Here is a 25,807-nt window from a genome sequence, read left to right on the forward strand (position 1 = left end):
TTTTATAGTCATTTAAGTACAAATTTGGGACGGAAATTACATATTAAAAACCTAGGATAACTATTTAGTTATTGTGTTGTGATAGTATAATATTATCGGGGTACTTGAAACTTCTAAAGTATACTATTATATATCTATGATAGTACCACGGTTTTTTGTTGATGTATAACGCGTTATAAGTACCTAATAAATATTATGATATGATTAATTTGGAATTTATTATAGGTACCTAATATAATATTATGTCTTATACCTAGACTAACATACCGTCTCCGCTCAGAATCGTTTTTCTTATACAATGATATTATATCATTGAATTCAAATTTAATACCATCCATTATACAGTGACCCACTTGTAACCTACTGTACAGCAGAGCGAAATCCACTTACCCACCTTTTTTTTTATTTTAAAGTTAATACTTTTCAAATTAATGAGTCTTAAAAATGTTCTATTGTGCGTGTATAGCGCAATAGTCAATAAAATATTATGTAGGTATAAAAGAAAATTATTAATTATTGATTAGAACAAAAGTTATTTCATTTGATAGATCTTTCTGTTACACTCCGTATTCTTTCTACATAGGTACATATAACTTAATACAAATCTAATATCGTCCATTTATAGTATAGAATATGCCTACTACCCATATAGACGATATTAGATTACCACTCGACTACGCCATAAACACGACGATTGGATGCATGCTTTTGCATCATAATATGCCCGATTAACCAATAGCCACCAATAACTATTTATATACAAAAAAGGAGGTTCTAATTTCTACGATGACTATTATAATATGTAACCTGCGATGGCAACCATTTATAAACAAAACAAAATTTTCAATTTTCATGGCGGATCTCAAAATCTTTGAGTGAGCACCTTTTTAAAATGTGAATTTCGGAATATCTTTTCTTAGTGCACCCTTACATGTTGCAGATACGAAGGTACCATGAAAATGTCAAATCTCTAACTATCATAGTTTAGGCTCTATGATCAATCAGTTAGTGAGGACACGTCTAGTAATATATATATAATATTATGTAGACTAGGTATAATATTATCTGTTGACTATTGCCTATTAATTATGAATTATATAGCATAAATAACTTGTATCTTGGGTTTGATAACTTCGTGAGTATAAAAATGTATTACATAATCAATATAAACTTACTATAAATTATGAAAAAGTTGTATAAATTAATTGAAGATAAATAAGGTTTTTTTACTTAGTTTTAGTATGTAAAAAATATTAATACGTAGTTCTTACATAATATATAGATACCAGATTAGAAAAATAAGGCTTAACTGCTATAGTGGGTATCAATAATTTTAATTACAATATCACAGAATTCGATAACAAATAGGTAGCTATAGGTAAGTATATAGCATATACTTTATGGCTATTATTTGTAGATATATAAGCTGTACAGTGTAGGTACACTGTAAATCGATTTTCTATATACAATTTTCCCCACATAATTATGTTCAAACACATTCAAATACAATCAGTAAAAGGCTAAACACTAAATACAATGAATAAACACCTATTACATAAATACAATTTAACAAATGGAATTTTAGAATTCGAAACTGACAAAATCCTTAGTACCAACATAATGGCATCGATGCGAACAACTAAATTTATTGTCGACATACATTTTGATTAGGATTTGAATCATAAGAGAATATTTACAAAGCTGTAATAGAAATAATTTTACCTAATTATAAAACTATTATTTGGAAAAAGTTTCTCAAAAAAATTATAATATCCATAATTAAAATATAGTATGACTTATTATTGTTGTATGATAATATAATAAACAGTGTTCATACGATGAAAAAAAGCTAAAAAAATATATATTGACACAGTTTTCATTGAATAGCCATTTGAATAGGAAACATACCTACTTATAGTTATAATGGAACACGGTTGTATAATGATATATACGCGTACATCCGCCGACATTCCTCGTCTGCAGTATCCCCGGATGCGAATAAAAATGCTACAAGGAATTCGGATGGTGATGGGTTTGTTGTCTGGTTGGTGTATGTAAAACTTGTTAGGTATCTATAATTATCTATTATATTATAATATTATCACCTTGTAGACTATTACAATTTATCAAATATTAAAACTAGTATTATATAATATTTGGGTTGATATTATAATTCTTAAATTAAAAATATAATTAAACCATTAATATAAAAGTTGAAAACTAGTTATACCTAAGTAGTAAACACTAAACTATTTATAACAAATATAATATAATAAACCATCATGTTTTACTTTATACCGATAGTGTCATTAATATTTAAATATTTATTTAACGTAAACATAGTGAAAGATGACAGTTTTTTTGGAACTATGTTTTACTTATAGCCTATAGACTTATTAGTTAGTTATTAGAGACAAAGTAAATATAAGTAAGTATATAGGTAAATATGATGATAATAATAAATAAACAATGATTATTTGGTGTATTATTATTTATTAGTTTATTACTAATGAAATCGCTTATGCGTTGTTAGATTAGACTTACGTTAGGTTAGTTACTTTAATTCCAGTACAAATATAATATTGTAAAATGTTTATGAAAACAATACATAAAAAAAACAAAAAAAATTAAGATAGTAAAAACAACATTTACAGTACTTAAATAAAAATATTTTTTACTTTTTTGAATAAACATTTTCTATATTTGGTTCGATTTAATTTTATAATGTATTTTTTAAATGTTTATAGTTAAAAAATTGTATATTATCTGAATCTAAGTCCATATAGGTAATAGGTGTACTATTAATCTACATAATATAATAGAATCATTAGTAATAACATTAAAAACATATCGTCCAAGTTTCCTTCAAATAACCTGTAATAAACTTAATAATATAATTAAACTTAATAGCGCAATAAAAGTTTAAAATTTGTTTTAGGTTTTTTTGTTTAAGATTAAATTACTTTTTACATCAATTTTATTATAATTTTAAACATTATAAATTATAACTTAAAATACTTTGAACACTCACAATAATTCATATACCTATTATTATTGTATTCATAACTTATATACGCCGTCCATACTACATAGTATTAGATCCAGATGAATACTCAAATATTATATTATATTTTGTGATATTAAAACTGTTGTCTTTTCTTTGCATTTAAGAAAATTAAATAATTTAGAAATTAATTTCAGAATTCGGTTCAAAGAAACCAAAGACAAGACTGTACGCTGAAACTGCTACGGGGGATTTGCCGTTTATGGACATGGACCCGAACGCATGCTTGTACACTAATTGTCCCATTGTGATGAACGTCGAACAGGATTGGCTGTACACTTTATACATAACCACAAAATATCCTAAGGATAGTTACACAGTTAAGTTGAAATTCTGGGATGACGGACCTAAAGCCAATAGGAAGGACGTATGCTGCTTTAAATTCGATATTAAGATCGTTTAACAGAAATCGAAAATACCACTACTACATATATATATATTGGATCCCATAGTGGCAATTATAATAAAATACATCATTATTCGTTACATTATTTAATAATATAATATAACTTCAAAGAATATGATTATAATATGCAGTATATATACCCACATATGTATATAATATTATAACAATTTATACATACATAACTGTCGACTGTCGTATAATAGTAATAAAATATTATATATTAATATATTATATATTAATATTATGTACTGTTGGCATTGTTATATTTTTATTTGATGTTGGCATTGTTATATTTTTCTGGTGTGTAATAATTACAAAACAAGAATGAAACGTCCGTCTCTGGTGTGTAATAAAGTACATCTCGCCGCTCGCAAACACGCACAAACATGCACATCACACACACACACATCTCGCCGCTCGCAAACACACACAAACATGCACACACACACACACACACACACACGCTTGCATGTATAAAGGTGAATTGTGTCTGCGATATGACATAGTGGCGACAAACTGTTAGGTTGAGAATAATACTACGAATAATAATAATAATAATTACCTTTTGAACAATTGATTTTTAACGGTCCGGAAAGAGGAAAGTTTAATGATCCTTTGAGAGACGCACTGGGTGTTCCAAGACGAATAATAACGACGATTAATTAAAATATGCTGACGAATGCCGTACGCACATCTGGGTCGATGTATATAAGGCGAAGTTATCTTACGGAAACGATCACATGTTTTCGCGCAGTAGACGGTTGAGCACCGAAGCTCTAAACATGATACGTATCAATAAATGTACCCTGGTATTGGTGATGGTGATGTGTTCGTGTTGCGTGACCAGTATCAAGCTGGACGAGCTCAAGAACGATAAAAGTAAGTACGGAATGCCGGAAGTAGATCTCGTTTATCGATATTATTATTTTTGTTAACTATAACATATTATTATTATACTATATGAAATATAAATTATAATTATGTCATAACTCATAATATTATAAGCGTCATTTTGAGTAATAATAGATACCTAATTATGCCATGAGATGTTCAATGATTTTACTTTTAATCATCAATAAGATATGCGGTATTACAATATTAACAACATTGTTATTATTAAGTATAATAATATAGGACATTAAAATGTACGGTCGTACAACAATATCAATTATAATATCGTGTATTTTTAAAATTATGATTTTTACAGAAACAGTTTTTTTTTTGTTACATAAATAATAAATATATAAGCGACTATAACTGTTTTAAATGTTACGATCATTACCTCTGGCGAGATACGCCCATATAAATGCAATAACTGTAAAATTACATTATTGACACTGCCAATATGTAAAATTAACGATTGAACAGTTTACATTATATTATTATCATTACTATAATTAGGGGGGACGGGTCTTGTACAATTATTGCAGAAGATATTATTTCCACCCCTCCATAAACTTCTAAAAATATTTTGACAACTGGTTTAATGAAAAGATTTAAACAAATTGACAACAAATTAAAAAAATATTCAATTAAATTACTTGTTTAAAAATATTTAAATATTTTTTAATAAAAGTTACTTATTAATTATCTTTAAACTGTACCTATACCTAACTTAAATATGTAAAATAAAATATTACTTTATTTTATTCACAATACGTGCTGCTCACAATATTTTATCAGTATCGAGTAGCTTACACCTTAGAAAAAATAAGTAAAAATTGCTTAAATTTTAGTTTATTACATCTAAACAACATTTTTAAAAGCAGTTTAAATTTCCTTGATGAACAATAATCATTATGAGTTAAGAGTTTGTATGATTACAAGAACAATAAATTTAAAATGTACCTATATTATGTTTTACTTTGGGATTGATTGAAATTAATTCAAAATTTTATAATTTTTCAACTCATCGTCCTATCCAAAAAGTTGCTAGTAATGAAGTATAATTGTGTCTATTTAGACATTACCGTAAATAATAACGTAATAACGCACAGTAACACAATTATTAAAATACAAACAGTTTAACAGTTTTCTCTTCGCAATAACAATTAAATCTTAACATAGCTTTAGATATGTATTATAATACAGCATATTGTTTTACTGTCATACATTAAAGTATTAGACAGTACCTTTATATTTATAGTCGTATACGCATGACTCATATTATAATAAATTATGGACATTTTGTAGTATAATAATATGGTCCCTAAAATTGAAATTATTGTATAATATAGCATATTTTTTACGGCCATCATGTAGGTACTTCTGAGAATAATAAAAATAATAAATGACTACCGTCAATCCTGTTCTTATGTATTGATTGAAATAAAAAGTTCTGTTTTAAACAAATTTGGAAACGTATAATACATTATTATGAATATTATTGACAAACGCCACTCTAAGAAGTAAGCCATATAAGTAGTACCTTACCATGACAAAATATATAATATATATTTTGTCATGTACATACCTTACTACCTTAAGTACCTACTATACATAAATATAATATTATTCAGGTAATATTGGTTTTTCAGTTAATATCGATACTACCCGACTACCCGAGTAAAATTGTGTAACAGCCGATAACTTTTCCCAGTAGGCTATTAAGTAAGGTACCTATTAGGTAATATTAGATATTTTAATAGTTTGGTTATTTTTTTTACATTTCATATGAAGCCGATTGCCCATCGGTGGCAGAATAATAAAAAAATTAATGTTCTAAATTTTGGTTATAATTTACCTACAACAATAGGTGGATTAAAGATGTAGATAATCTTTTAAATAAAAAACAGATATACGCTGAATATAATAAATTTTCTCGTGTTTGGTTTTTTTTTTGCTTTTCACACGTCATAATGATTATAAGGTCATATTATTCTGATTTTGGTTTTTAGTTTTTACATAATCGGGCGCAGTTAGAGAATTCTTAATTTTATCAAACCTTTAGGTTAGTATAATTAGAAAAAAAATCCCCCGGAAAAAAATTCCCCGATGAACAAACCCGGAAAAAAAATCCCCAGACTACAATATTACTCACAACCACATGCAAATGGTTGAACAAATATTTTTTAAACGTTAATAATTAGTATCTATAGTTAATATTTAATTACAAATACCTACGTATATTATATTATATTATATTGTTAATTCTATAAAAATTATACCTATATTATAATTTATAAATAATATTTTGTTTTCAAATACGATAATATATTACGTGTAATTTAAATTAACTAACTTAATAACTTCACAAATAGGTAAACCATATAAAAATATTTCGAATGATCGATACGTCAAATAATACAGTTGAAAACTATACAAAAATATTATTCAAAATATAGATAATAATAATATAAATAAATAACTATAAACAATTTTCGAAAAATTAACAATGACATTTTATATTACTATAATAATACACATTTTATGTTGGTATAATTCTGTAAAAATTAAATCCCCGAAATAAAATATTACGTTTTCAAAACTTAAAATGTTATATAATATGATTGTTCTGTGTCACCACTCACAGTAAAAAAATAACACATAAAAATATTTAGTATTTTTTTCCGGGGATTTTTTTTCCGATTACCCCTAATCCGTAGTATATTATAATATCCTTATATAACATATATTTTATGAATAGTTTCATTTATAATTGGTATATCGTGTAATAGTGAATAGATACATTTTATAACTATTTTTCGTTTACTATTTAATCGGTAATAGTATAACTACAACTGGTTGAAACTGTGTGCCAAGAATATTTAGAACCTATTCTCGGTAGTTTTATAGATTTCGATTCGTTCAAGTAAAAAAATAAACGATTTTGGTTACTGTAGAATCAACAATTTTCAAGTTTGAAACTTAATATAGAAATATGCGTCGGCCGTCGACCAGTAGGTACTAAAACACTCACATTTCGAATGAATAAGAAGTTAAATTAATTTACAAAATATTTAAAATTTACTTTTAAAATAAATAACAATAACAATATATTTTATTGTAGTTATAACAATAACTACAATATGTAATTATATTATATTATTTGTATAGCCAAAAATAGTCATATGTTTTTAAATTAAATTATAAAAAAATAATTTCTTCCGGAGGAAGGTCGGCTAGCTAGTATTTTATAATATACCTATTACCTAAATATATTACATTTTAATTATAAAATTGCAGAGATAAGTATTTAAAATAATATTGCATATGATTTTTATGAATTTTTTCTAAATAGGTATTTGAAATACAAAAACATAATTTATGTATAGGTATACTTGACAAGTACCTATCATGCTCATAATTCGCACATGTGATGACATAATAATATGATATCGTAAAATAACACTTGCAAAAATCGAAAACTTTTACTACCCATTTCGCTTTTGTAGTCATATATTGTAAAACTTTACGTCTTTACCGTATCTTGTCTATATCAGCCGCAGACAGCTATAGCCACTCGTTACAAAAATAGTTACTTATATTATAATATTGCGTATGACACTCGTACCAACTTTCAGCCACTCTTTAAACATCTATAAAAAGGGAAAAAAACCGCTATAATTTCAGACCTGTTATATCAGAATCTATTTAAACCAGATCAGCTGGGCAAGACCGGCGGCGGCGGCAGTAGCGTGGCGTCCACGAGGGCGGCGTCCAGACCCGCGTCCGGCGACCGCGACGGCGCTCCGATGGCCAAGCACGTCGTCAACAAATCGTCGGCGGACGGAGAGGAGACGTCGAAGACGAGAGCCGTGCCGGCAGACGCGCAGCCGAGCGCCCTCAAGAGCACGATGAGTGAAAAACGGGCGGATAAGTGTAAGGAGAAGTGTCCGGCAAACATCAAAGAGTGTTGCCGAAACGCCATAGCAGGTACGTGCCCGACAATAATATACGAAAACTATATATGTTTTTCGTCAATCATTTGCCCCGAACGATGTTTTCTACGTTTTCGAAATCGATTTGTCGCAGAACGGATTTACGATTTACGGCACTTCGATGTAGTGCCTTGTATCTTATATAGTTATGCGTATATTTATATTTTAAAAACATTAGGTACTTTTCGGAAAATTATGAACCCTGTATTATGATATAATATAAACGATTATTGCAATTTAAAGTACGTATTTTCTAGTTGATCCAAAACTCTAAATAAAACTAAATTATTTTTTTTAAATTATTTATTGTTTTTTGTGAAAATATTTAGGAAAATGAAGTTGTTTGGTTTTTGCACAGACCCTTTAATCTGTGTGGGCCTCACGAGTCACGATTGACTGACGTTTCTTCTATATGATTGTGGTTTCGATAATAATACATTTAAAAAATACTTATATAAGTATGTATGCCAACAGAAGTTATATCTAGTATGTGATTCGTGTATATAATATAATATATGCCTATTATAATATGGTAATAATAATATTTAGACATTTTATTATATCATATACACAAATTTCTATGAACCATTATGAACGTTGAACACAATAATAATATAATATTACGTTTTCTTCGGTTACAATAAATATACCCAAGTGTGTGTAATTTTGATACATTTCACTTTTGTTTGAAAGTCTGAATTTAAGAGACAGTGTTAGTATATAAAATATACTGATTTAAATTTAGATGGTACCTCATCACGGGTAAGCAAATATTAAATAAATAATGTTTTTATTTGTTGCCCGCGGCCAGCGTGACATAATACTATGACAAATCGTGTATATTGTATATACAGAAAATGCCTATCTATATTCGGAAAAGTCATTGGCACACCAGTAATTATTTCAAAATGTAGAACTCGTTCTTTTTCCATATTAACGGAATACATTTTAAAACCACATTTTTCAACGACCGGAAGGTTAATAAACTTTGTGATTTGCGCTACAGAAAAGAGTTGCCACAACGCCACCGATGACCCCGTATCATATTTTGTCAATCCAAGCTATCCCAACGAAGATTGGGACTCTTCTTTTTGTGACTTCCGCGTGGACATCAAGAATAGAAATGTGTGTCAACTGAGGTAAGGGACTTCATTAATTAAATCGAATTTCTAGTGTATCGTTATTCGTTACACAATACTAACTACAATAATATGCCATCAAATGGGAGATTGGGGGGGGGGGGGGGTACTTGGAGCAGTTTTAAAAGTTATATATAAATTATGGAAAAAGTTATCTACTTAGCCATATAACTTTACCTTTTACTATTTAATTAATATAAACACCTGGCCTAATTAAATGTATTTATAAGAATTTAAACCATACTTCACACTTTTTTTTTGTGACTGACTTAAATTACCCTAGGTGGTAACAATAACTTGGGGAAGTGATAAAATTATGTAAGATCTAAATTCTACTATTAAGAACTATCACAGAGCAAAAATTATGATGTTTTAATGTAAAATTATACTGCACTAAATATATTTATAAGTACTATATTTAATTCTTAAATATTTGTAAAATTATAATTATGAGGTGTTTATTTTGGTTTTGTTTTCTAATTTATTGATATTACTATATTAGTTACTACAATTTACAATACACACAAATGATTATAGACAGTAATTTATTCAGTAATTCTTTTACGAATGACCTTCTCCCCTACATTCATTAATCTGATTGCCCCTCCCTCACAAAGTTATGCCAAAGCGCCATGCTTATCGGTTTGACGGAATTAATTTTGTTTGTTTTAAATTATCACTTTTTGAAAAGTTTTGATTTTAGTTCAATATTTAGTTATTTTATTATGTACTTAAAAGTTCACAAAGACCACTTTTTATATAAATAATTTAGTTAAAAGTTTGTATTATAAAATAGTTAAATTTTAAAAACATTATTTTCTAGATTCTAGACTTTAGAGGGTAATAGTAAAGTATTTCAATGTGTAAAAAACTTTTGCCGCAATACTTTTTTTTAAAAACTTAACACGATTGTCAATTTTAGTTTTTATTAGTTTTATACCAGTATAATACATAGTTAATATTATCAAAACGCGATTGTTTTATCATTCCAGATTGGACTTGGAAGAATTTTCATTGAGGGGACCACACAAGTACTTGGGCAGTTGTCGTCAAGACCGTCTAATCATATCTACTACTTTACCGAATGGCATTGGAATAACCGAATTGTGCGGAAATAACACCGGTCAACACTGTATGCAATTTATTTCTAATAGCTTTGAATAATCGCTTCCTCAGTTAATAGTCGCTCCTCTATTATCAGTATACTCACGTAGAATTTAACAAAATTACACTTATAATTCTGGAAACGTGAGTTTTACGTGACGAATGTAATAAGGAAAACGTATTGATGATATTTTCCTCTTCACGTTTTCTTATATTAATTAACAGCTCGTCCGTAATAATATGTAATTTTATTCTAAAAACTACAATTGCTGGGATTTAATCATATAATTAACAGATTTTGAATTTAAAATACGTGGCCTAAATCGGATTAGTATGCATTTAGGCAAAATTCCTAAAATCACATATCGTTTAGGCAAATATATACATGTAATTTGGACGAGTTTATACATAGGTATTTCGTTTGGTGGAAATTTTTTTAGATACCTAACATGTGTAATACATTTTTCATTTTTAGAGGCTTAGGTTTTTTAATTTGTTTTAACTGGTAAGTGGGAGCTGTAATAATTAAACTAAAAGCTAATAAAAAAAAAAAAAAACTGGTAAGTGGTATGATTAAAAATGTTTCTTGGGCACAATTCATAAAAATTCATATACATTTATATAAATTATATAGAGTTGGTAGATGATTTGCGTTTGATTATGGGAAATAATATCGTAAACAAACAAAATTCAACATATAAACACAAATAATTTTTTTAACTTTAAGTTTGATATTAGGACAATAATTCACCCTAATAATATTAAGCTAACAACAAAAAATTGGTTCTGTTAAACCCAAATTTGCTGGGTCAGAGGAAGAGCACTGCCAACAGTGTGCTGCACCATGTTAAATATAAATTCACCCAAACGATCGGTTAATTTCTCGCCCAAACGATAGATATATGCTTAAATCGAGTAAAATTTGGGCCCCCAAAATTAATTACACCTTAAACACGATGCTATATTTTTACTGTGAATATAATATTTTATGTGTTTTTTTGTTCCCAGTGTATTTCCCGGTAGACCCTAAAGCTGGTGGCTCATCTGTAGCACTTATGATGATGACGTCACAGTCTTCAAGATATTCGTGGAAGGTGCGTATCACCCAAATCGACTGTCTTGCCGATCCTCAGGCCGTCGGTGAGTTAATATTTATTCAATCAATATATAAGTATTTAAATAAGATATTAAATTGTTATACAATATATTATGCTTCACATGCTAGCAGACAGTAGCAGTAAAATCAATATAATATAATGTAAATTTAATATTATGCAATCTAAAATATCGTCAAATGTTAGAAAAATTATTGCACATAATATAAAAACGGCCCATATAATAAATATATAAGTACCACAACACTTTATTGATATAATATTATATTTTTAAATTTATAAGATTATTTACCTATACAATTTATATTATGTAATATCATAACTTACCTAAATTAAATAACACGAACAATTATAATTCGTTTTAAAATATTAGCTTTAAATGCCGATCTTAGCACGAAGTATGCATAATGATATAATATCATATTAATATATTATATACCTATAAGTAGTAGGAACCATCATATTATACGATATTAATCTATTATGCTTATATTATAATATAATATCATTCACGTTTTATAATAATAACCTGCAGCAATGTAACCCCTTTCCCTCGTTGCTAGACATGGAATCGTTCCCGAGATCTCCAGTGCAAATTAAAATATAATATACCTTTACCTGATTGTGCCCGTTTGCACTGTAGCGCCTACCGGATGTCTACAATACCATACCAGCCTCAGCGGCACCATACAGAGCTTCAACTACGCAGGTGGTATGTACCAATCAGGACTTGACTACGCGGTGTGCATCAAACGGTCGGTGAACACTTGTCGGGTCGAATTCCAGCAGGTGCCCGGCTCTACGTTCGGTATAAACTCTATGGAAGGTCAGTACATGAAATAATATATAATAATTTAATATTATAGTAGGTAATCGTGAACCGGAATCGTTGGGTATTCAAACAATAAATACGGTATAACGATATACATATTAATACAAATTAAATATGTTACTATACTGTTATTTATCGTTTGTTCTCCCTGTTTCACAACGTCAATATTCGTATAAACGTAAAACGGACGTGTTTAGCTGCAGGGAGTCAAAAATCAAATTCGATCCATATAAAATAAAAACAACGTCAAATAATTGTCGAAAATAATATTAATATCTATTGTATAGTAGTGTTTTTCAGTAATAATAATTGATAGATCATTCTATCCGTATTGCAATATATTGTTTAAAATGTAGGTGGTTATAAATAAGTGGTTCCTATATACACTGTTAATAAGACTTATACTGGTTCTCATGAACACAAAGTTATTTTTTAGTGTTCATAATGACATAAAATGACCGTTTAAACGTAATTTCACTCCTAATTTGTTTGATTTAATATAAGTACTAAGAACGTATTTTACATTTTCTATAGTAAAAACTTGATCACGCGTGAAAGATGGTATAAACAAATTTTACCGGCGATATAATATGTACAGTTCACAAACAGTGTTTCAATATGGAAAAATAACACTTAAGATAATCTTTTATGTTTATCTGTTAATTAATATTGTCTATAACTGTCTTTCAATACTGGTTTTGATCGAAATCTATATCTCATTAAGTTTATCATACAATTATTGCCGCACGTGGTTTATTACTTATAAACAATACAAAACATAATGTTATAACTTTTATGTATAGTTATTATAATAAATAATAAATAACAAGTATTATTCAGAGGTGAATGATTATTATTATAGTTGACGGTATTTCATTCGGCCTGGTATAAAAACCCAAAATCGTTCCTAGGGGACTGGTCTGGGACAAGTGGTTCGTGTCTGTGCCTACTCTCAGAGGTGTATGACGCGCACACCTATAATAATAAATTACAATATAAATAATGTCTGGTTGTCCGTGTCTAGACTTTTAGATATGTAGAATAGGTACTAAGTATGTCCGGTACGGTTTCCAACCCCCCCCCCCCCCCAAACAAAAATCTTTTTTATATTGGTATTTTGTTTTGGGAAAATTGTTGTGATAAGAGACTTTCGGAAAACTGCCGACGGTACAAATAATAAATTATATAGCACGACAAGTCGACAAAATTATCGTCAATAACAATTTTATAATAGGTAGGCCTCGATAACTATTACTGAAATAATAACCAATTATAAAATCGACAAAAACAGCAATAACGATGTCAAGAGGATTTTATTTTATGAATTATTATAACAGTCTAATATAAAACTATTGCAACTATTTATAACTAATACCAATTTGAAACAAATTAAAAATGACATTTAGTTTAACTAATAACTTGTAATTTGTATCATAAATATATTTTAAACCCACCCCCCCCCCCCCCCCCCCAGAAAAAAATTGTATCTACGCCACTGACTATATAGATAAGTAGATAATCACCCACACACGCATTTGCTGATTTCTCTTGCCGTATATTGGAACTCACACTATACTATTATAATATAATGTAATTTTCTGTACGCTGAAATAAATACTATACGTGGAACGACGTATCGTTATCCGATGAAATCTGAACTATAGTGGATTGACTGCAACCAGTGCAACCACGTGTACGTATTCACTTATATATAGGTATATATGGTTTGAAAAACTCACAACTTTCGAGAAGCCAGGCTGTGTGCTTCCCACGGCATTGGGTAACAAATAAACTGTTCTCTCTGCATTACTGTGTTCAATAAACTATAAACTTCTTATTTTCGCTCTGCGGTGAGCCGGTGACCAAACATCCGACTTTTTGCATTCTCTTCGAACGTATAACGTAGGTATAGGTACACTATAAGTAGGTACACTAGACAGTATAGCTACAATAGTACATATTATTATACAATTATATTATTATGGTTATAAACATGGTAGGTGTAAGAATAAGAAGTATGCTCAATGATAAATCTGGGCATATTTTTTTAAGGGGCAACGTATAATTTATACATGCAACCAACAATAAATTCAAGTTGACGTCAGTATGTCACACGTATACGTTTAATTGTATACAATGCGGTATGCACAAAAATTTAAGGCGATGCACATGCGCAAACTAGGTTTGTGTTGAGCTTACCTACTTCTTATTTCTTATACCATGGTTAGGTTACATACGTGCATTTTTCAATCAATATACATATATATTAATATATTATGCTACATGCACAAGCATAATTATTAATCGTTAATCATAGTGCATTACCGAGGTTCGGGGCCGGATCAATCATTAGATACCACTAGAGAATTATAGGCACAGTGCCTAGTAATAATTAATAGGACCTACGAGAAAAACAGGGCCTAAGACAAACGACAGTTGTGGTGCCTGATTTAATAGCCACGCGTCGAGACTAAAAAAAAATATATTTATATCAACCAACATTTTAGGATAATATCGTTTTTCAATGACGTACCTATTATATAGAGGTTTGTGTAAGTATACAGGATGATTCACCAAGCATGATCACCTCCATTTTTCCTTTGATAATTAGGTTATTTATTCAAATTTTGATTTTTAAATATACCTACTTAAAGACCATTATTTCTTGAGATTTTTGTACTACTTAAGAAGTGTCGTGTATAACGATACAAACGTCTGTTTTTAAAATAAGAAAAACCGCCTTTTTTACTGTGATTATTTTGTGGATAATTATTTTTAATATTTTGTTGTACCTAATTCAAAATCCTAAGGATATAGTCTGTCAGTTATTAAAATGTTTATACTATACGGATAATAGTTATTAAAAATGGTTTTACAAAATTCTAAAATATATTTAATATTGGATTATGATATTTTTTATACTTGGACTAATTTTACAAATTGTAAATTTTGATAGATCAACAGTAATAATTATTAATTAGATACTAAAATTTTCAAATCATCATAGCCCCCATACATTCCAAACCCATTAGCATGGATCTATTATCCTTAGTACACAAAGTTCAATAACTCTAAAACTATAATACTCATTCGAATTTTGATTATGGTATGCGTTGGATACCTACATTTGGAGTTTAAAAAAAAAGGATTTAAGTTATTGCATTTTTAACGAAAAAATATCATGCTCAGTGAATCACCCTTTATGGGTGTCTGCGTATCGCATTACAAAATCATTTAAAACCCTTAAAAATCAACATATTTATATTGCGTGTTTATAATCCTACATATAGGCTAGTTTATGTACGTAAGTTTACGTGATGGGTGTATATAGGACATAAGTAATAATGTTCGTGTACACTTGATTGATGCAGGACCGTCGCTCGAAGAAGGCATCGGGCGGGCGGGCGAAGTGAGTTGCGATCTCGTTACACATGACTACCTACACATTCCCGGAGGTATGTTGGACATAGGCGAGGAGATATTGGCGGCTACTGGAAACGTGGAGGTGTACACGCCGACGGCGGAAAAATTCTGCGGACGGAGTTTGTCCGGTCTCGCCATCCAGGAGTTTGCGGAAAAAATCAAAGTAAACGACCCGCTGGGCGCACAGGACAACAACACGATCGCGACGCCGGTGACGTGTAAGTACTCGATCGTCTATATTTGATAAAGCGCCGTATAGCAATGTGGGGGGTATGGGGTAAAATTCATATGCATACAATATTATTTAACTTTTTATTATATCCACTCGTCGATCAGGTGGAGAGGTGTCGGTCCCAACGAGGACGTGCCTGCAGTTGATGTCAAAATAATTAAATAAGTAAACCTTAAAAGTATATTCGGATCAAAACAAAATAATACAATTGATCAAATAATATTAAAGTAACATAATAATATTCTGATTACTAGTGAATAACAGATGACATAGATACCGAATTATATATATTTTATATTAGTTGATATTAATATAATATTATAATTGTATAAATTACAATAGTGTTGTAATGAAAAGTATGATGAATAAGATCGTATTGTCTAGCGAGTAGGTTATAGGTACAGGAATGGTTATAATCTTTACATTAAGATTTAAGTTATATAAATGCTTTACCTAGATAAAACTTTAGAAAGGAAAATATTATAGCCTATAGGTATTTACAACTCATTATCTTTCCAAAGAACTAATAAGAAGTATACTGATCAAATAATAATCAAAATTAATAAATGCTGCTATTTAGATACTTCTAAATGTATATATTATACCTACTACTGTAGTATACATCACCGACTTCATCCGGGAAAAAATGAACAAACATAAAATAAGACACTAGGTATATCGGCGGATCTTGGTTTTAGTTTATCTAAACTGCTGACTAAACTTTAAAGTTACTGAAGTTCACGGGAAAATCGGCATTGCTGTACATAGATCTGTGAACTAATTCCTTCGAGATAGGCATCCGCCTGCGGTGGATTAGATATAGCAGTTGGACGTTGGTATATTTTCCAATATGGTCCAAACTACTCTCTAAACTTTTCTGATATATCTAAGAACAGTCTCTGAAACTTTCGTAAAAATCGATAGAGTAGTTTTTTAGTTTATACGTTACAAATATAAAATAAAAAATAAATATAATAATATAATTATATATATTAATATTGCATTCTGTTGTACATTTGAACAACAACAATAATTGTAATATAATTTTCTTTTGTTTAAAAAAAATCCTATAGAAACGCATTGCTGGTCCGTTTTAGGCTATTCCAATTTTATTTTTAAATTTTATCTCTGTAGCCAATGGCAATTCTATATATATAATTATATATTTAACAAAAACAATATTTACCTATCGTGATCCAAACAAAACTCATGCTTGAACCACCCTATACCAACCTATAGGGGTTGTATAAGAATAATCGTATAAAACCTCCGATTCTCAATTTATTAATCTATATTGATATAACTTTTATTGAAATCGGTCCAGTAGCTTCTGAGATTAGAGCGTTCAAAAATGTACAAACTCTTCAGAATTATATTATTAGTACAATGATAAGAGCTCAAATAATGAGACAGTGAAATAAGTAATAACAAATAATAAGTAATGCATTGTCTTACGATAAAACAGACAATGTTTAACATTGTTTTTCTGCACAAATATGAAATATAATTTAATTACATTCGTGGATCTAAATAGTCACCATAACACCTGTACCTATACTGAAGTAGCCACGAGAGTGATTTGTTTTATCAGGAAACATATTTGGAAAAATATTAATATGATCGTTCAATTTTAATTTAAAGAGAAAAACTAGACGTAGGTACATATTTTATTAAGACCGTGGAAAGCAAATCGTCCTAATGCAATGCATAATAACTAAAAGTTAATTTAGTGTTAAATTATATACCTAGGTATTTTGTTTTAAATGATGTGATTTATTGTTTTCGTAATGAGTAATGACTGTTGAATAATAAAATCATAAAATCCGAAACGTCATAAACACTATGTCTCTAATACTCTCTAGTATAGTAGGTACCTAACTAATATGTAATATATATATATATATAGTATACCTATACAATAAATTAGTCTATACGGGTAAAAAACGTTGAGAAACAGTAACAATAAAATTGTAAAAAAAGTTATGTGAATAGCAGTTTTTTAAAGACAATTACCGCAAAAAAGAAAGCGACTTAACAGTTAGCCAAATCAACGTTTTATGTATATTATTATTGTAGGTACAACTATGCTGCAGTCGAGAATCGATGGGAACTCGGTAAATGACGGTTTTAAAAATACAATAAATTAATTTTTACGTTTCAGCTTATGCATCTGGACCAATCATTGTCAGATTCCATACGGACAGTGTAACCGTTAGAGAAAGGGACATTGGATTCTCGATCGCCTATCAACAACTCGGCACGGGCTGCAACAAGAACAAAATCAGACGATGATTTCCGAGTTCCTCTCTTTATAGCGTGTTCAAAACATAATTTATTGGCGATCAGATATAATCTATAATATCCGTGTATATATAAATATTTTAATAATTTATTTGTTAATTTTTCCATGTATAAATCTATGATTAAAAAAAAAAAAAGAAAAACGGGTTGTACATATATATTATTATATAATTGTTTCATTTTTGACAATAATAACTGAAAGTACAATTTTATTGTTTGCTATTGATTAATGTATCATTATGTAACATATATGTCTAATATTTTGTATGGTTTTGCGTGGACACTATAGACTATAAAGTATAAACCAAGGCTTTGCACCCAAACGATTTATTCGGGTTATGGTTTTGGGTGCTTCAAATAAAAATAGAGGTTGTGGTTTCAGGTTTTCTTCATTTTAAAGAATATGGGTTTTGTTTAGCCAGTTTATTTATTCGGGTTATGGGTTATTTAAAATCGAGTAATATATCAATTTTGTTGTGCATGAAGTGTTAAATTTGATTAAGCAAAGTATAAAATTATGCAATCAACTTTTCAGTACTAATGTCTAATACAGTAGTGACACACGTAATATAATTTAATTTAATATAATTTAAAATTGTATAATATTAAATATTAAATGTTTTAACAACAAAGTATTAAATAGTAATAAAGAAAAAAACATACACAAGACAATTTTCACTACGGACATAATAATATTATATTAAAAATTTAAAAATAACACAATTCAAAACAATCAAAACAATTTATCAGTTGTATCACACTTGTCACATGTAACCAGCGTTCCCAATTATGAAAAACTGAATTCTCCATGAAATATACATACAAATTCATATGTCACTTGAAAATGTAATATTTTTTTTAAACGGGTTATGGGTTAAAACCAGAATTTAATTTCGGTTTTGGGTGTTTCGGGTTATACGTCATCAAAATCAATCGGGTTCGATAATTTTTAAGGGTTTTTTAAGGGTTTTGGCTATACGGGCTAAATGGGTGCAAAGTCTTGGTATAATAGTATATTATATTATTAAACGCATCTACATACATAGAATATGCATAGTATACTATACATGGTATATTCTAAATTCACCTTTCACAAGTATTATTTGTTTGTCCAATTTCTAATTGAATTTCCGAGGGAATGTTGGTAGAGTTCGTAACAGTCGTACAGAATAATTTGCGTACGTCTTATATTTTCCATTTACATAATTCAAAACAAAATAATGCAATACTTTTGTAATATTATAATTTATGAATAATTATGATCATGTTCGCCCAATGGCACTTGCCACCGAACACCAAGGTTTAAAATAATAACAAAAATAATAAATATTAATATCATCGTATCAATAATAATTCATTATTTTATTATTGACTATCACTGTAATGGATGGTGTTAAATTTGAATTCAATGATATAATATCATTATATAATAAAAACGATTCTGCGCGAAAACGGTCAGTCAGCCTACTATATGATGATATTAAGGTGACTAAAGTAATTTATATATATAACCTATTTACGTGGAACCTTGTTTTAAATTTTCAATCCTTAGCTATAAAAGTAGAGCATTTTATACATTTTTAACAGTAAAATAGTTATTAAATTTGATACATTTCGTTGAAATTCGAACTTTAAATGCTTATAAAAAAAATTGTGACTATGTATTATTAATATTTTTCAACTGCAATTTTAATAATATATCAAGAGCCTTGTATTTAATTTTAACGCATTTTACCCAACAGATGAAATTTTATTGATATTTATAGAAAAAAAAACTAAAAAAATTGAAAACTGACAATAAACTGTCCGTAAACAGCTCAAAAAAAAAACCAAATTGTTTTCAAAATGTTATGCTGTATAGAAAATGAAAATATAAATATTTAGTAATTTTTTCAAGTATATCTATACAGTTATTTGTTTTTGAATAACAATAAAATAACAAAACCGCTTCATGTGAAATCGAGTGAATGTTCAATATTGTAAAAATATGAATTTGAAACGCTCATAAAATTTAATTTGACTTTCTTGTAGACATTTTTTTTTTTGATAAAGGTAGATAAATTTATGAGGAATTTCGCATTACATTTTCAAATCTTAAAATTAAAAAGAAAATTTTTTATGAATTTCCAATTCAAAATAATTTGGAAATTTTCGTAATTTTGTATCGTATTTTGTCAATATTCGATCTTTAAATGCTTATAAAAAAATTGTATCTATATTGTAGATATACTGTATTAGTAGATACAATATAATGTTTATTATAGTTGTATCATAATTCATTGCAAATATTTTTTCAGGTAGGTAATAATCTGTTTCATTACAATAACCGAATCGTGAAAATACCAAATATACCGACAGCGTTAAATTATTATTATTATTATTTACCTAATAGGTATTGTAATTTTTTAATATATATTAATTGGAATACCAACTGGATAATTATTTTTAATTTAATACTGCTATTTTTTAAATATAAAGATTTGACAAAGATTAACACTGGACCTCATTGATTTATTATTTTAATCTTTAGGACTCCAATAGAAATTACTTGCCGACCTCTGGCTTAAAGAATGTGTGCAAACCATTATAATTATAATAACTGTTTGCTTGTAAAATATATATTCAACTATTAAACCATTGTTTTGTAAAATTAATTTACATGTTAAAATATAATTATTCTACATAAATTATATCTAATAATCATATATATATATCTAAATCTTTAAATGTATTGCTGTGTATGGATAACAAACCTGGGTAGCTATAACAAACCTGTACCGAACTTGTTTTTAATTGAGTTAAGTTTGTAATTATTTTTATATTTACTTTAAATTGATAATTTGCTCCACTTAAACACAGTATGTTACAATTTTTGCGCCCTGGTTAACCATATTTTTAAGCACCAACCCCACCAAAAAATAGATCCACTTTTTTGATTTTTCTTAATACACTTTAATTGTCAATTCGTCATTTTTAATTACTATTATTAAAATGTAGGTAGGTATAAGGTATAACAAAATATAGTATATTTTTATACACAGCAAAAAAAATCTACAAAAAAGAATACAATAGGTATAATGATTATAATTTTTTTTCAAAATATTACCCCATCAAATTATGGTACAAATCGTAGTACAAGTTCTTTCCAAAAAAATATTTATTGTTACAATATTACACTGTACTACAGAGCCACAGCGATGACCGGCTGCCCCCCTAAATATTTGGCCCCAAATGTACCCATTGCCCCCCTCATAAATATGGGCTAGTACATAGCATTCCATGTGTCATCTCCACCTCACAACTTAATTTTTTCCATGATACACACTAACAGTAAACATTTTTCATAGTTATGTATTAGCTAGAACTTAATTTAAAAATAAAATGAGTTTATTGTGTATACCCTATAAAAATAGGAATAATTTCAATGTTTGCAAAAACTTGGTATGTGTATAGTACATAACATTTAATCTGTAGTATTATTATGGTGTAGTATATCAACTAAAATTGATTTAGTTTTGCAATTATGTACCTACCAATATGTGCATTTTTTACCCACTTAGATCTAACGTTAGATGATGGTAACCATAGGCTCAATTTCGGGAGATTAGGGAGGTCTCTTTTTCCTTTAAAAAATAAAACAGAATTTTTAAAAATTGGCAATAAATTATAAAGTGGTTTTTAGAATTATACAATAATATTTGAACCGCCCCATAATTATACGATAATTTTTGAATATAAAAATAAATATTTTCACGAAATATATAAATTAATTATAATAATTTGTAGGGAATTTTGTTTTTTATGTTGGTACAAATGTTCGGGAATTCGCTGGGTTTTTTTTTTTTTCTATGAAATTTCGGGAAAAGTGCCTGATGCCCGTCTTCGGCATGTCTTATCAATATAATTGCTGTGGTCGTCAGTCGCCACGTATCAAACATGTTTCAATGCTAATATTATACTGTCATTTTTGATATTAGGATTTACGACGTGAAAATATAATTATAATAAGTATAATATTATAGCATTAGACATATACAAGTATAAACTAGAAAAGTAGAAACGCTATAACTTAAGTTTTGAGCACGGACGTACTTAACGGTTTCACGTTGGACTTGTAAATATCAACTGCGTATTATTATTTACCTATTATATGGAATTATTTACTGTTCATCCATGTTCTGTTTCAGATTCAGACGTTCAGTCTCCAGTCTCTATTTGCCCGTGTAATATTCCAGATAGTACCTACAGTGTATCATTAAATCACTTTAATTTTTATTTACAAACATGGACAAGACGGTGGCATTAAGAAATGGCGGTAGTATAATGCTTCTGATTTCAATTCTCTTGGGAGCTGGTAAAAATAGACTAAAATATACAAATTACAACAATTAAATTTTCCAACGTTTTGTTTAAACCAATCGTTTTACTTAAAGGTGTTGCAATATGGGATCATAGAGAACAATTGAAAGAGTTCATAAAAAAACTCTTTAGAAAAGAAAAGACAGATCATGAACAACTTTTTGAGCAGTTAGATTTATTGCAAACACAAAGAAGATAAACCTCTAAAGTATATTTTATATATATTTTTATATTTATAACACTGACTTTACTAATTTTTATATTGCATTAAGGACATTTTTATCGTACTTGAAAATTAAATATTAGTTATATTGTACATGGTACTTAATTTATTGTAACATCTAGTTAATAGTAATTTCTCTAGGTCTATGAATAATAATACCAGAATGTTAATGATACAAATTAAGTAGGAATATTTTCTAATAAATTATAAATAATTACATTAAAGAGTAGGTATAATAGCTAAATTAATGAGCATTGTTGAATTCGTTTTAGGTACTATACATTATCTGTGTCTACCGAATTATTCAAGTACTAAAAATACAAGTAAAAGATATTATCAACAAATTGATAAGTTATGTCTTATTATAAAAGTATAGTGTTATAATTTGTAGTTATGTATCTACGACCTACCCATAAATTTTATAATACTTTAATAGAAATTCACCTAACATAGCCAACCAACAAGTAGGAAAAAAATGTGCTGTGGCTTTACGGAAACACTTTAAGTGCATCATCTTTACAGCTCCGCAAACTTGAAGTATAACGATAACCTGTCCAGTTCATCTTGGCACTCAGCAAAAGTTACAATTTAAAAAAAAAAAAAACTATGGCTGAAAAATACATAATATTGAAAAAAATATCATAGTTCTAGGGAGTAAAATAGAGTGAGTATATTTTTAAAAAATTTTAATATGGTTTTCAGACTTCTATTATTTTTTTAATGGTTGCAAATATAGTCGACCAGTTGAACTAGATGACCCATATACAAGCACTGATTTATTTTTATGTAATTATTGTAATTATTTATAACCGATCGGAATGGAATGTATATTTGCTTTTTTGGTATAGCTTAAAAGTTAAAGGTATTATAACAGGGGTGGCCAAACCGCGTCATAGACTTTTGTGGCTCGTATCTTAAGGTAACATTAGATTAACGTAAGAGCCAAGATGTAAAAAAAAAAAAATATTAAATATTATAATATGACTTTTTTTTTTACATCTTGGCTTTTCAATTTTTATTAATATATTTGGTGGCTCGCGAGTCTCTTCTCGCTGGCCACTCCTGTATTATAATATGATGATATTATTTGATTGATAAATACTATGATTAATAATATGATTGATAAATGACAAGTTCTTATAAAGTCATAGAGATTTTAGCAATTTACCCGCTGATGATATATCATGCTAATTTAGTCGTATACTTACAAATGTAAAAACTTTAACCATTCAATTATTCTACTTGCTGGCTGATCGCTGATGCATGAACACATCATATATAAATTGTAGTTATTTAATGTCTTACTGAAGGTATATGGTCGTACAGTGGCGCAGGAAATATTTTTCATGAGAGGGGGCAAAACTAAAACACCTAACTATTATATATTTATTTGTGATTTATAACAAAAACCTTTTTTAATATTTCATTCTTTTAATGTTGATATAGGTAATATATTATAATATAAGAATTATATAAATGTATTGTTATAATTATTGTATAATATAAATATAGATACATTATATTTAGACATTTATATATTGAAACAAAACACAAAACATATTTACTTTATACCTGAAGTTATATTCAAAAGTAACAATATATAAATTAATTAAATATAAAAAAATGTATCTACTTTATACTTTAAGTTATATTCTAAACGGAGTTTGCGTTAATGGGTAGTTCTAACCATGTTGGTAGTTCTAAATTAAAATGGGCAATTCTAAAAACCAATTTGGCCAGTACTAAAAATCGTGAATTTTCTGTATTATTGGCATAATATTATGTAATATTGTTTAATTTAATTATGTATTTAATTTAATATTTTTTGTTTGGTTTTTAATATTTGTTGTACTATCTTCTGTAGCATGCATCAAAGATATTCATAATTTAATTGGCGCAGACGTAGATTTAAAAGAATTTTCATTGGAGTATGATGAATTGATATCAATGGAAAATATATATGAATTACGAAAAATGAGTCTTATTTAACTAGTAAAAACATTATGTGGCTCAAAACATTTTCTAAATGTTTGTACAATGTTGACGAGAATGGCAGCTGCTAAACCATAATGCTGATGTTGAACGTTTGATAAGTGCCAGCAACTTATTAAAATTACCATTACGCTCAACTATGAATATTAAGAAAAACAATTTGAGCTTATATATAAATTATAATATGTCACCATCATACGGTTGGGATCTTAGGGACACAGTTTACCATTGGATGTCTAAAAAGAAACATCGAGTCCTTAAAAGAAGAAAAGGAAAGGAACAATGTTATTTTGGTGGAGTTTTCTTTGAAGCATCTGGTAAAAACAAAATTATCGATAGTGGCAGACACTGAAGATAAAAATTTTTTTTTTTTTTTTTAATCTGTTATTATTAATAAATTGTAATAAATAAAGTAATGCATAAAGTGTTTACATGTGTAGTCAATATATAGTTTGGTAAACAGTTTTTGTTAAGCGAATTTAGCGAGCGACATATTTATTTAATCTACATGTACAAAAATATTAAAATGTTGGGCAGCTCTAAAATTTTCTTAGCGCAAGCTCTGATTCTAAAGTAACAATATATAAATAAAAATTACTCAATATGTTTATTAGGTATGTATTATGTTATGATAATAAATAATAAATCGGTAATAATAATGTTATTAGACACATTCATACATTCATGAAAATGAGACTAATTTTGAATACGTAAACAAATAAATTAAACGTAATTTA

General features: G+C 28.3%; 2 protein-coding genes and 1 long non-coding RNA gene across 7 annotated transcripts in view; all 3 read left to right on the top strand.

Annotated features, from left to right (window-relative positions):
• Positions 1 to 3,701, top strand: part of ACYPI41475 (MD-2-related lipid-recognition protein-like) — an 11,560-nt gene extending 7,859 nt beyond the window's left edge. The window contains 1 exon segment of the mRNA NM_001293550.1: positions 3,202 to 3,701. Coding sequence (NP_001280479.1) covers positions 3,202 to 3,467 — 266 coding nt within the window. The 3' untranslated portion in view covers positions 3,468 to 3,701.
• A 202-nt stretch (positions 3,702 to 3,903) lies between these two features.
• Positions 3,904 to 18,607, top strand: LOC100574541. Of its 2 annotated transcripts, none has more exons than XM_008187323.3 (8): positions 3,904 to 4,349; positions 8,073 to 8,345; positions 9,357 to 9,489; positions 10,482 to 10,621; positions 11,602 to 11,733; positions 12,352 to 12,534; positions 15,912 to 16,181; positions 18,357 to 18,607. In XM_008187323.3, exons 1-8 carry the CDS (start codon positions 4,211 to 4,213, stop codon positions 18,485 to 18,487), a joined length of 1,401 nt encoding a protein of 466 aa, XP_008185545.1. In that variant the 5' UTR covers positions 3,904 to 4,210; the 3' UTR covers positions 18,488 to 18,607. The 2 variants fall into 2 exon arrangements, with proteins under 2 accessions (XP_008185545.1, XP_003246195.1); XM_003246147.4 differs by having other exon boundaries at positions 3,905 to 4,349; positions 8,043 to 8,345.
• Positions 18,608 to 22,395: 3,788 nt separating this feature from the next.
• Positions 22,396 to 25,078, top strand: LOC100574625. 4 transcript variants are annotated; one of them, XR_003839200.1, is made up of 5 exons: positions 22,396 to 22,610; positions 22,684 to 22,850; positions 22,930 to 23,063; positions 23,601 to 23,742; positions 24,943 to 25,078. It is a non-coding gene; the product is annotated as an uncharacterized LOC100574625 (long non-coding RNA). The 4 variants fall into 4 exon arrangements; XR_003839199.1 differs by lacking the exon at positions 24,943 to 25,078 and having other exon boundaries at positions 22,400 to 22,610; positions 23,601 to 24,020; XR_510942.3 differs by lacking the exons at positions 23,601 to 23,742; positions 24,943 to 25,078 and adding an exon at positions 23,351 to 23,462 and having other exon boundaries at positions 22,400 to 22,610.
• Positions 25,079 to 25,807: the final 729 nt, after the last annotated feature.

Source organism: Acyrthosiphon pisum, chromosome A1 (assembly GCF_005508785.2).
Source record: "Acyrthosiphon pisum isolate AL4f chromosome A1, pea_aphid_22Mar2018_4r6ur, whole genome shotgun sequence".
NCBI lineage: Eukaryota > Metazoa > Arthropoda > Insecta > Hemiptera > Aphididae > Acyrthosiphon > Acyrthosiphon pisum.

What these genes read in the sequence shown, in the direction of transcription:
- LOC100574541 (XM_003246147.4), top strand. Translation starts at nt 4,211, where the DNA reads ATGTTTTCGCGCAGTAGACGGTTGAGCACCGAAGCTCTAAACATGATA. An exon ending in AGAAATGTGTGTCAACTGAG is followed by an intron (nt 9,490 to 10,481) that starts GTAAGGGACTTC and finishes TTATCATTCCAG; the next exon opens with ATTGGACTTGGAAGAATTTT. An exon ending in TGCCGATCCTCAGGCCGTCG is followed by an intron (nt 11,734 to 12,351) that starts GTGAGTTAATAT and finishes TTTGCACTGTAG; the next exon opens with CGCCTACCGGATGTCTACAA.